This window comes from Ips typographus, linkage group LG8, assembly GCF_016097725.1.
Source record: "Ips typographus isolate SLU linkage group LG8, UJ_Ityp_2.0, whole genome shotgun sequence".
In the NCBI taxonomy this organism is placed as follows: domain Eukaryota; kingdom Metazoa; phylum Arthropoda; class Insecta; order Coleoptera; family Curculionidae; genus Ips; species Ips typographus.
In genome coordinates this window covers 4,661,645-4,674,040 of record NC_138429.1, presented here as the reverse complement: position 1 = coordinate 4,674,040, position 12,396 = coordinate 4,661,645, and the positions used below count along the sequence as shown (strand labels likewise).

The 12,396-nt window shown below is 35.4% G+C and overlaps 1 protein-coding gene and 1 long non-coding RNA gene across 16 annotated transcripts in view; one reads left to right on the top strand and one right to left on the bottom strand.

The window, feature by feature from the left end:
• LOC145732441 (uncharacterized) overlaps window positions 1-9,367 on the bottom strand; it is a 50,961-nt gene extending 41,594 nt beyond the window's left edge. The window contains exon 1 of the long non-coding RNA XR_014179010.1: window positions 9,257-9,367. This is a non-coding gene — a long non-coding RNA (uncharacterized LOC145732441). The remainder of the gene's footprint in view (window positions 1-9,256) is intronic.
• LOC145732420 (rho GTPase-activating protein 21-like) overlaps window positions 1-12,396 on the top strand; it is an 84,125-nt gene that overhangs the window by 43,288 nt on the left and 28,441 nt on the right. For 13 of the 15 annotated variants that reach the window (XM_081984668.1, XM_081984664.1, XM_081984660.1 and 10 more), the window contains 5 exons: window positions 9,273-9,404; window positions 9,723-9,968; window positions 10,024-10,386; window positions 10,443-10,746; window positions 10,814-11,258. In XM_081984668.1, coding sequence (XP_081840794.1) covers window positions 9,273-9,404; window positions 9,723-9,968; window positions 10,024-10,386; window positions 10,443-10,746; window positions 10,814-11,258 — 1,490 coding nt within the window. Of the gene's footprint in view, window positions 1-9,039; window positions 9,072-9,164; window positions 9,210-9,272; window positions 9,405-9,722; window positions 9,969-10,023; window positions 10,387-10,442; window positions 10,747-10,813; window positions 11,259-12,396 lie in introns of those variants that run through there. The other 2 variants (XM_081984667.1, XM_081984665.1) reach the window with 2 other exon arrangements.

Sequence of the window (12,396 nt, the reverse complement as noted above, 5' to 3'; positions counted from 1 at the left end):
CACTCCTTATTCTTATAACTTTGTCTGATTCTCTGTTCAAAATTAAAGAATAAATTTATATTAGATCACATATTTGAAAAATTGATCCATCGAACCACCCTGTAACTGTCAAAGTAATCGAGTTATTGAAGGTTACAGTTGTAGCTGTCAAATTCAGTCAAAACTGTCTTCAGTGCCAAACAACTCGTTTACTTACAACACATTGTATAGACTTTTATATGTCAATGAATAGAAAATATAATGGGCTTTCCAAAAATATGGCCGTTTGTGTTGATAGGGGGCTTCGTTTGGCCGCCAGAGGGCTCCAAAGCTAACTAAACGTTTTCCTTGACTGTAACCACTCTAATTTTTTTGAGAGATTTTTTTAAATCGACCTGATATTTGGTACAAACCGAGCTCAGTGAGTGTCAAATTTAGAGCCGTAGCAAAACTGTAGAAATAAAATTATTAAGGTCGATTTTCGCTTGCACTAAGTGGCCAACATAACGCAAAACCCATTGGAATAGTGGTGGTGTTTTAGGCAAATTTGACCCTTACGAAAATTGACATTTTCAAAATCGGCTTTTCAAGAAATTTCTATGCATTACATCGTATTAGACCTAGTAGCTCATGTAACCGTGTTTTCCTAATTTTCTAGGGTCAAATTAGCCCTAACCAGACAAAAAGTGTTTCTGGGCCACCCTGTCTGTAAACCGTAAATAACACGCGTATTTGTAACACTTTGTATATACTTTTATATGCCGATGGACAGCCAATGAAATAAGCTTTCCATTGACGTACAAAAGTCGGTTGGTTAGTGGTACCGTTTGGCCACTAGAGGGCGTCAACTTTGATCAATTTTTTTGGTGTATTTGTTTGTTTAGTATTCAAAAACCTGCTTAATTGCACTATTTTTGCTAGAGTTTTATACGTCAATGGAATGTGCTTTCTAAAAATTTCCCAACTTGGGTTGATAGGTTGGCCGCTAGAGAGCGTAAAAAATGATTTTTTTGTGCATCCTTTTGTTCAATCTTCAATAACTCGTTTATTTGCACCAGTTTTAGTAGTGTTTTATACGTCAATGGATAACCAATGAAATAAGCTTTCTAAGAGTAGCCCAATTTGAATTGGTAGGTTAGACGGTTTGGCCGATAAACGGCGTCAAATTTGACTAATTTTTTCATGATTTTTTTTGGTGCATTCTTTCGTTCAATCGTCAATAACTAGCTTATTTTCCACACTTTGTATAAACTTTTATATGCCAATGGATAGCCAGGGAAATAAGCTTCCTATTGACGTATAAAAGTTGATCGGTTTCTACCATTTTGCCGCTAGAGAGCTTAAAAATTTTTAAAAGTAAAATTACAAAAAACAAATTTTTTGATTGTATTCCAACGGAATTCATTGAAATTACCAAACTTTATTTATATTTAAATTTGAATGGTAGATGTATAGAAAAAAATATTTTATGACTTTTTTTTTTATAATATAATTTAGAGGTTTCCAATTTTATTAATAGTGTAATATGTCCTCTAATGCCCATTAATTTCTAAAGTTTGTACACCATAATGCCCTAGCGGTTTACCCCTGTTATTTTGGTCTGTATATGTACATACTTTTTGTAAGTAGTGTATTTATGCAGAGTTTATATTTGCGTAAAAAAGTAGTTCAGGAAAAAAAAAGAGAAAACAAATCATCAAACAGTTCTGTCGTTTTAAAGCAAAATCGATGGTCGATATTATTGCATATTTAGATAGATAGAAAATATATCTATATTTGGTCACCCAGAAACCACGTGACATGGATCATAACGCCTTTAAATCCGAAAGAAAACTTTACTTCATCTAGTTAGATATTTAACACTTTGATTACTGAATACTGTGTTATATGATAAAGTTTTGTAGGGCAGGAAACAAAAGGTAAGCCGAAATATGTTCAAATGTAGTTTCTAACGTAACTTATTTTCAAGCACCATATTTCAGCTAAATTTGTGGCGGATTTTTACTTTATTTCGCCATTGTGCTAAGCGATTACACACCAGAATTTTTCCAGTTTGTGAAATAGACATTTACTGCCACAATATTTCGGTAACAGGTGAAGCAAGACCTATTATATGTTTGTAAAAAGTTTTTTCTTAATTCAAAAATAAAGCCAGCACAACTTATCACATTATTAACTTTGTACCTACATAAAAAGTAGGCAAAATGGCAGAACCTTATCTTTGACAAACTTTAATCACGTGCCAAACTATAAAGGACATTAATTAGACGAATATGTATCATCGCGATCTTCTGTGTAAAAGTACTAAATAAGGAAGTCGCCAAACCGAGGACCACACAGGTCGATATGCCAGTTTTTTCCATTGCGCGTTATGTCTTCTCTTAATGGATAATTGTCCTTTAGGCCCACTGAGCACACGATTCTTTACAATTCGATAATGTGATGGATGACCTGTCCATTTTTTTGCCAGCTCAAGTGTAAGAGAGACTGGCACTGTTTTATGAGCGTATTCAACGCAAAGCTCAAATAATCTCACGTAAAGAATTGATGACAAACTACAATAACATACAGAACGATCGAATGCATCGGCCTACGATGGTCGTAATTTAAAGATTAGAAACTGTTGCAGAGTGTGGGTATTCTAACCGGGTTTCAGAATATATTTCCTCTCGTAAATCATCGTATTAGAGGCAATGCCTCATCATAATATGTCTAAGTATTCGCCGACTGGATAAATGCAATAAATGACAGTACTTATTGGTGATGATCAAATTAGGGCGTCGGCAAAGATAGACACGGTAATGGCGCGCCTTTAGATCCAAATAACGCATAAATTTCAATTTACATCTCACACGCAATTTTCACTGTCTAATAAATATACAGATAGATAATATGAAGTGCGTAATTTGATTTCATTAAACACCAATTTATCAAACTGTCAACCTTAAGTAAATCTTACTTGCATCTAATAACCAAATTTTAAATTACCTTTGCATATTTGAGTGTTATTACCGCTCTAACGTTGTTATTACGATCGTTTACGTGATTCGGTTTACATAAACATACTTCTCTTGAAATAAAACAACCATAGTTTTAATGCATGAAAACTATACGAACATTCAAGGACGGCAAAGCGCGAATAGCTCACTTTACGCGTAAAATAATAATTATTGGGGCATAACTTTTGCCCTGAATAAACTTTTTATTGTTAATTTATTTGAAACAGGGTCTGTATTTAGCGGTATCGATGGTCATAATAATTGAAGGTTAAAGTGAGACGTCATGCAATTTTAATCAAGTGATTGCATTGAGGGTATTTTCGGAACGGATTTTGTCAATAGGTTAACTTGCCAAAACCAATATGATGATAAAGCAATACGGCATTAAACTGTCGTTTGTATCTATCGCATATTGAAATTTTTGAAATGCAATAGACCCAGTCGAAGTGTTTCCTGTTATTAATGGATATATTTATTACGGTCAGTTCAGTTTACTCAATATAAAAGTTTATTTTGGATGGTTAATTTCAAGTCAACTCTTTTTTAACCTTATTTATTCTATAGACCATTTCAGAACACGCAATTATGACCGACATCCGCCATGTTTGCTGTGAGGCACACAATGGCCGCTCGATGGATCGTGCAGAACGAATTTGACATCACGATGACGTAATTTAACCAAACAATACTTTGACCAACTGTCAAAGACGTCAAATTCTGCACGCTCACCGCCTACTATACTAGAAAGCCTAGAAGGTGCTTGTCAAAAATTCCAATATGGCGAAAATAGTAGTGACAGTTTGCGTTTGTTTGTATTGTGGAAATTGAGTTTTTTGAGGATTAGATGAATTTTTACAATTTAAAATCAAGACTTGAGGTTATTTGCGTAAGTTATTTTTGTTTGCTGCCGTTCATAAGTTTTTCAAGCCACATTGTAACAGCAATTCAGGAAAAAGCCCAACCGTGTCAGTTTTTTACTTTACAAAAAACCGGACCTAACTCAACAGTGGTTGAACACTTTGAAGTGGGATGATTTTACTCCAACACTGTACTCAATGGTAAGTACTTTCTAGTACAGTAAACTTATTAGGTACTTGTTACATGCACAGGTATGTGAGTTACCGAGTTTTGCTTACCTAGTTTCAAGGATTTGAAGATTTTCTTACATTGAACAGTGTTTAAACTAGTTTGCTGTGTGTTGTACTTTCCAGGACAAATGTTCTAACCAATTTGTTTAGGCTGGACTTGATTGTGTAGAGAAAAAGCTCTATCTAATCAATCACTTTCTTTGATTTTTCACTCACAACTTGCAATCAACTACACAAAATAATAAAGAAAAACTTGTTTCTCACTGCATCTGTATAGGTTTGTGTGTGTTATAAAACGAAAACCGCTAACGCCGCCATTAAAAGTGACATTTTAGGCTTTCTAGTATAGAGGGCGGTGGCACGCTCCATAGAGTGTCAAAACGAATGGGATAAATGTCAAATCGTAGAATGGTCGTACATGGTGGCTCAGATAAAAGTTACCATCCATATCAATGACCCTTTAAAGGGGTATTGCACCGTCATACTTTAAACCCAGTTTAAGTTAAACGTGGTTCAGGCTGTACCAATAGAAATAAAAAAATCATATTAAATTAATCATCAGATTAATTTGAGTTTGGTTTGAATGTGACAAAACAAGTAAAAAAAGTCACGGTCCACACTACACTATAACCCTTAGGTTAAGGTAGGCCTAAGGCAATAACCCCTAAATAGAGTTTACTGACATCTTCAAAATGTACCACTCGTTGGGTTTAAATCTGACAAATGACAGCTTCACCAACATTACCTTGACATAATTCGAACGTACCCCTGAATGGTATGTAACACACACAGTGGTCGATTATGACATATTGGCACAAACAAACGATATACTGAAAATCAAACAAAATTATGATGACGCATTTTTGGCAGAGCGTATCTTGGTCAGCTAATCCATCAAGCTACAACGTATGATTATAATGTTTTTTTTTTTTTAATTATGACACAAAATTGACAAAAATACTGTCATAGATGTAAACTAAATCAAAAATCGAAAAACTAGTCACTAGTCATTCGAATAATCTAGTTCTCGTATCCGACAACGCTACTTGCACATCTGATTGATTATTATTATTGGTTTTAATTCGGTCTTAAAACTAGTTATGAGGGGAAACCGAAGGAATGGTGGCCTCCGGGGTAATAAGAGCAATTCCAAATATTACTAAATATACTCCATGGCCTCATTCGTTTTCAAGCTCCATGGAGCGAGCAGCGCGTTTTTGACGTCACGATGACGTAATTTAGCAAAAGTATAATTTAATCAATTGTCAAATTACGTCATTGTTACGTCACAAACGCTCTGCTCGCTCCTCGGAACTTGAAAACGAATGCGGCCTCTGTTCAATGACTTCTGACGGTTGCGTCACATCCCTTATCTCCTTTTATTAGGTTAGGATAAGATCAAATAATGATAGTATCAGTTATTGTCAGTTTGACGGTACAATAAATATCAGGTTATTTTGACGTTTTTATCAGTTTTTCAAAGAAACAAAAACCTCCATGGTCATTTTGAATCTGCCGGAGACTTCTAAATGCTACTGACAACGTTCAAAAAAGTGCCAGAAGTCTTTACAACTATCTTAAACTTTCCAAGAATTGTTCTAGATTGTCAGAAGCCTCTAGAGCCTTTTTGAAAGTGCTAGAGTCCTCTAAATGCTACTGAGAAACTTCGAAAAAGTGCCAGAGTCCTCTACAAGTGTCTTAAATCTTCCCAGAGTTGTTATAAATTATCAGAGACCTCTCTAGGGTTAGTTTGAATGTGCCAGAGAAATATAAATGCTACTGAGAACGTTCTTAAAAGTGTCATAGTTTTCTACAAGTGACTTTCTTTTGAAAACTTTCTTACGAATTGTCAGAGGCTTTTAGGACCATTTTGAACCTGCCAGAGACTTTTAAATGCTACTGACCACCTTCTAAAAAGTGCAAGAGTCTCTTACAAGAGAAGTGTCTCAAATCTCCCCATAACTGTTTTAAATTTGCTAGTGTAGCTTCTGCCTTAATTTATAACCTAAAACTATAATAATTTTGACAATCAATCCATATCAGATTTAATTACTATCGACGATTGTGACGCAACAGTTAGAAGTCACAGTCAACAGACTATAAAACATTTCTAATACTCACTAAGATAATATGACATTACAGTTTTGAAGGTGCAGTATATTAAATTCATATTATTGCTTTAATTTATTTGTAACCGGTTGTAATGTATTTTTTTGGTATTAACTGCCGAGACTAGACAAGTAAACAGAACAATAAATAAAAATACCTGAATAAACAAAATAAACTAAATTTTTAAACGATTTCAAATTATAATATTACATTTTCGATCGGGAAATGTATTAAAAGTGATAGCAAAATCAACCTTGTGTACAGTTTGGAGTCTTGATGAAACGATCGTGACATACTTTAGGTAAACCATTTTTTATTTTTGCTTTAAAACAAGAGATATAATTAAGATTGGTTCGAATTTTTAAATGGGACATGTTTATGCAATTTCGTGTGAGCAACGCTGAATTAATACAGCCAGAGAAAGACTTATAGGCGCTATAACTCTTTCTAATATATTGGACCCTATTAATAAACAAAAAAGAGGTTAAAATTAGGTGAAGTAGTAATAAGTCATTATTAAGGCCACCAGTACAGCAGCAGCATATTTCATACTGACTGGTCTTAAATTAACATTTTTCAAATTAACGGGCAGTTTTCGGCTCTTCAGAAATTCGCCAAAATATCTGACATACTCAAATGTAATTTATTCGTTTATGTTTCAACAAAACGGTTTTTTGCACTTTAGAGTGCAAGGAATTTATGACATACCGATTTTTTGGCTTCGTAATTAATTGGAGGCAATAAATGTGTCGCAGATTATTTCCAAGATGCCACGTTTCCTCTTCGAATGCTCAGGAGGTCTCGGGGGAACGTTCCTCCGTAAACGGTTTTGAGTTCATTGTCGTTTACGATACTTTTTAAATTCGCCGGTGTTTCTCGACATATAAACCGTCATGGGCATCGTAATGTGCGGTCGCTGAAACTGGATTTAGCAAAACAGCCTTCGACAAGTAATAATGCTCGATGCAACTGAAAATCTCTCACTTTTTGAATGGCCGGTACATCAGCCAATGAGACGGTGGTCACACCCGATTACAAGTTTTAATCGGGTCACTTGATCAAAAAAAAAACTTGTACAATTCTCCAATTTCATGTTTACAAATTCATCAATGCTAAAATGTTTGATCTTATTGTCTATCAATATCAGTAACTTTGGGATCTCTCCAAGGCATCTATTTTGTTGCTTCTTACCACTTTGCTGACATGGTAGCAGACTGATTATTTTGATCACCCTGTATACGTACAGTATGTATTATAAAAAAAAAATGATATGCTGTCATTACCACTTTACATGCTAACCCGGAAATAACAGTTTGCAAACCGAGTCGTTGGAATTAATTTTAAGGACTCGGTCGGTCCGATCTTAATAAATTCCGGCAGCAATAAACACCTCATATCCGAACGGCCATTTTAGGTAACCGACCATCGGAACGGTCTTTTTTACTGTAGCAAAACGAGCACCGGAACGATATATGACGCAAATTTTCAGTCCTTTTTGACAGCACCGGTCAATTAATGTGTCGATTTGCAGTCGCCACCCGTCCACCCGTTTGCTACGATGGATAGTAATTAACTTAACAACGAGTTTTTTGCTTTGACAATTTTGACATTGAAATTTTCGAAATTCAAGCTGCGAGTATATACAGCGCCATCTGGATTATCTCGTTATCCGAATACATTTTAACAGTGAGTTTTTTGTTGATCTATTTTACTCCCACAAGGGTAATCATCAGTTATATAATAGACCGTGAAATATGATTGTCAATTTGAGTAGAGAGGCTTTACTGTAATATTACTCTTGGTCGATTACATTGTTTTCTGAAGATGATCTAGAAATAGCTTAATCATTATTAAATTAATGATATTAATCGTTTAAAGTTAAGTATTTTTTTTGAGGATCTTAATAGCTAAGGTTTATCAAATTACTTTGACTACGAGAAAGTGACGTTATATTAATCCACAACTGAAAAATATCAAAGTTATCAAAGTGGTCACGTGACTGTACAGATAATGGTAAATCCATCAAGCAAGCAACGCAAATTAAGCACTTTTCTTCTAAATTCAAAATTTCTTAAATACAAAGTACATACAAACATACTACAAAAGTTTGTTTGACCTCCAGGAAATTATCCATTGGATTCTTCCAAATAATTGTAAATTCTTTTTATTCCACTTCTTTTATGATTATCTAAAAGTCTTTTTTAACATCTTTATCTACAGTAAAACCAGTTGATTTATGGATCAATTCAATCAATTGACTCTGAATCTAAGGTGCAAAATATGGAAAAGCCAAATTTTAATCGAGATAAGTTTTTATAATACTAAATTTAGCACAACTTTATATTATATATAACTATTTTCGAATTAGAATGTTTATAATTATTATTATCTTAGAAAAATGATGATCGGTTTGAATGAAATATTTGACTAATTTATCAGTTGTTTTTGTATGTTTCGTAATGGTTATTTCATTGAGTAGTACAGACTTGACTTTGAAATCTCTGCTGAGTATTATAATTTATTACTTAATAAAATATTGTAAAGTTTCTCACACTGGTAAGGAAATTTTTTATTACCAAAGTTGTGTATTCAGCACAATAATATTTGTGGACCAGATTACAAAATATGTTTATCGTAGTTTACATACATTATCCGATAGGTATATGCCGTTGATCAGCCTTTAATAATATCTTATCATTTTTATCTAGAAATCCTTCATTCCAACGTTGCCAAGTAGTAAATCTGTACTTCCATGTATATGAGCACTGATATAAATATCGTACAGTCACCTACTCAACTGGCAAGGGATTGGGTTATGTGTGTGTTTCCTGTTAATAAAACTTGCATTGTTTCCTGTTGCTAAAACTTACATGCAAATATTCTCTTGGAGAGAATGGTATGTAATGTGAAAAAAGTTATTGTTTGAGGCTGAAAATATTAAGTTTTCAAAAATCTTATGTAAAACTACACACTTTTGATGAAATAGTGGCCAAATTAAATTATTATGGCAAGTCAAACAAAACTTTGGAATAAGGTGTTTTGTCAGCATTTAGATAATCATAACAAAAACAAGTATTTTACCTTTTTTTGGTTTTAGGTGCATCCGCCCGGAATTGTTTCAGTTCCACGTGGTAGTAAAGGCCCCAGAAGCCTATATTTGCGACGATATGGAAATAGTTTTGGATTTACCCTCAGACACTTTATTGTATACCCACCCGATTCCATTTCAGTAAGTATACAGTATAAGAATTTTTTTTTACACTTGCCAAACCAATAACAAATACTTATGACACTAACCTAAAACAAACGAACGAGACTTAACTAGTACTTGTCAAACAAAAAAACTTTCTTTAATGAACACTGACAGCAATATGGAAATTACCTACTTAATAACATGTTTTTCCATCAAAATTTTTATAAACAAGAGTGTGGTTTTTTTGCTCACTTAAGGATAAGATTAGATTAATTTAGCACTAGATAGACGAGCAATTGACGCTGTTATTTGGTTTTAAACTACCGTAACTGACGTAATGCTATTTGAAAACAGGATGACGACGGTCGACATGCCGCCTGCGGAGCACTCCTCACTCCAATGGACACTATCTTCGTGAAGGACGTTCGAGAGGGTACTTCTGCAAGACAAGCAGGTTTGCAACGAGGAGATCGAATAGTTGCTGTAAACAAAATACCTACAGCCGGTAGAACTTACCAGGAAGTGGTTCAGCTTATAGCCAACAGCCCGGAATATCTTCATCTGTTAGTGGTTCCTAAAGAAGAAGACGTTTTGCAAAGGGTAAAGTAATTCAGTAATTTTGACTTAGTAACGTTATTACTCATTATTATTGCAGTTTTTTCCTGACAAGGCTTATAATCCGCTTTCAAATCAACAAGCGACTTGCCCGGAAATACCGCTAGACAGAGCAAGTGCCAAGCAAATTCTGAGCCAACGGATCATTCAGCGGGCCCCCCAGGAGTTTCGCGTAGATGCCGCCTCGTGGCGCTACTTGCAACAACAACCATATTTCTACCAACAATCGCAACCACTTTACTACCAGCCGACATTCGCGTGCAATCAAAATTTAGGGCGGTCCAACCGCAGGCAGGAATTTGTTACAGTCGGCCATCAACGTAGCGTAGAAAGCATACTTGACACCAGACCGACACGAAACCAGCAGCAGGAAATTTACGCTGAAATACATCATCCAAATGAGGTTATTAGAACTTTTACAATGATTACTGTAAATTATTGATATCCATTGTTCTTTAGGTACCTTTCCGTCAAAAGTCTAGGGCCCAACCCCAGGTGCCTCTTTACCGGAAAATGGGACGTAGGGCAAGCGAGGGCAGCAACCTTTTATCCAATGAGTACGGTGGCGCTTTACTAACCTCATCTGACAGTGGTTCGGAGCATTACAGTATGCAAGCGATGCATGGTGAACCTCTCTCACTGCCATCCGGTGGCACCAAATCAAACGCGGTGGCTACTGAACTGTCCGGATATTCACTGCAGCATTCTGAAGTGCCGACGAGGAGAGAAAGCTCCAGCTCTTTGTCATCTTCGATAGCCGATAGTAAGTGATGGTGTTGGTTTTTAGTAGGTTGTATTGACATTATTAACAGCAAATGTTTTGTTGGCAGGTAGAAAAGATAGCTTGTCGTCGTTCGGTTCGAATTCGACCCTGACGGGACACGAAATCGACGACTCGGTCCGAATATCGCGAGTTCGACAGAGTGTGAGACAAAAAGAAGAGTTCCTACGGACGCCTGTGTTTCGCGAATTTCACGGACGTCCGAAAAAACTCGATCGGCCAATATGGCCACCGGTTGAACCTATTCGACAGGATAAAAATGTGCCGTCGGGTAAATCGACTACTAACGACCTAGCCAGGGTGAAAAGTGACTTTGATACTAGAACCTCTCGTAATGGGGGCGTTCCTAACGTTGCAACGCCCGTTACAGAAGCGCATTCGCTGCGTGAAAGAAACGCGCAGAACGAAGATGCGCACGAGGCTGAAACAGCGCCATCTTTTGACGATGGCAATGTCAGTGACATGGCAAAACAAACTATTGCTGAGGCTAGAAGGTGAGCTTTAAGTTATTATGTAGGTGGCGCCACTTAATTTATTTCGTCTCTGTTCGGTTACTTTTGACTGTTGCGTTACATCCTTTATCTCATTTCATTAGACAAAGATCGACAAAAAATGTGTCTTACACTGAATTAAATGTAAGAACTGGAACAACTGCCAAACGTGAGAGAGCGTTGCATATCGTGGATATCCGTCCTTGTCACACTCATTGCATTTAATAGATTAATTATTATTTGCTACTTAACTGCTTGTTGAATAATTATTAATATTTATCAAATTGTAGGGATATGAGGGTGTTTTCATATTATGTTTCAATTTTCCTAAAAGAAAGACCTGCCTGTAGTATTGATGCCCTGATTTGGTTTCCAGCGTTTTCACACATTTTTGGCATTATACAAACTGTGGGAAAAACGCATTTTAGTTAAAGAAAAAATTAATTCAGCGGTGTTTTATAACATCGTACTACCAGCTACAGCTTGATGGATCAATTACACCATGTCAGGTTATGTTGACGTTTTTATCAGTTTTGTAAATAAACAGTGCGAGTCGTCTTAAATAGAGCAGTGTATAGTTTCTATGATTTTTGAAGTTAAATGTCGTTTACAGTTTTAGTTTGTTGTTAGTTTACTACTTTAGTGTAAGCGAAACTGATCTGTGATCGATTATTATGAAAAAATGATATGAATAATATACTTGAACCCCTTTAAACGTCAATTTGTTAGTTAAATCGAGTTATTGAGGATTTGGAAGATGCTGAAGAGGATGTGTATTCATTCAAAACCAAAATATACCGGAAGGTAACTTGAATCCATTTTTGTCCAAGCCAGAAGTAAAATTTTAGAAAACATCGACTGACAAAAAAAATTGGTTAGAACTTTGATAATAGACATGCTGAGGCCTTGTATCCAGCCTCCTGCAAATTCTTATTCAAATCCTATTGAAGTAATAATATCTATTCAGATCTAAGTCTCTAGGCTCTGACACTAATAAATCACATAAATAAACAAATAACAAAATTTCAATCAATTCATTATTATATCAAAACACTCAAAACCGCCATTTTTGTCAATCTGTCAAAGTTCACTTCTAGTTTATCGTTAAATTAAAAACGTTTATCTAGTTAAACGTTGTGGC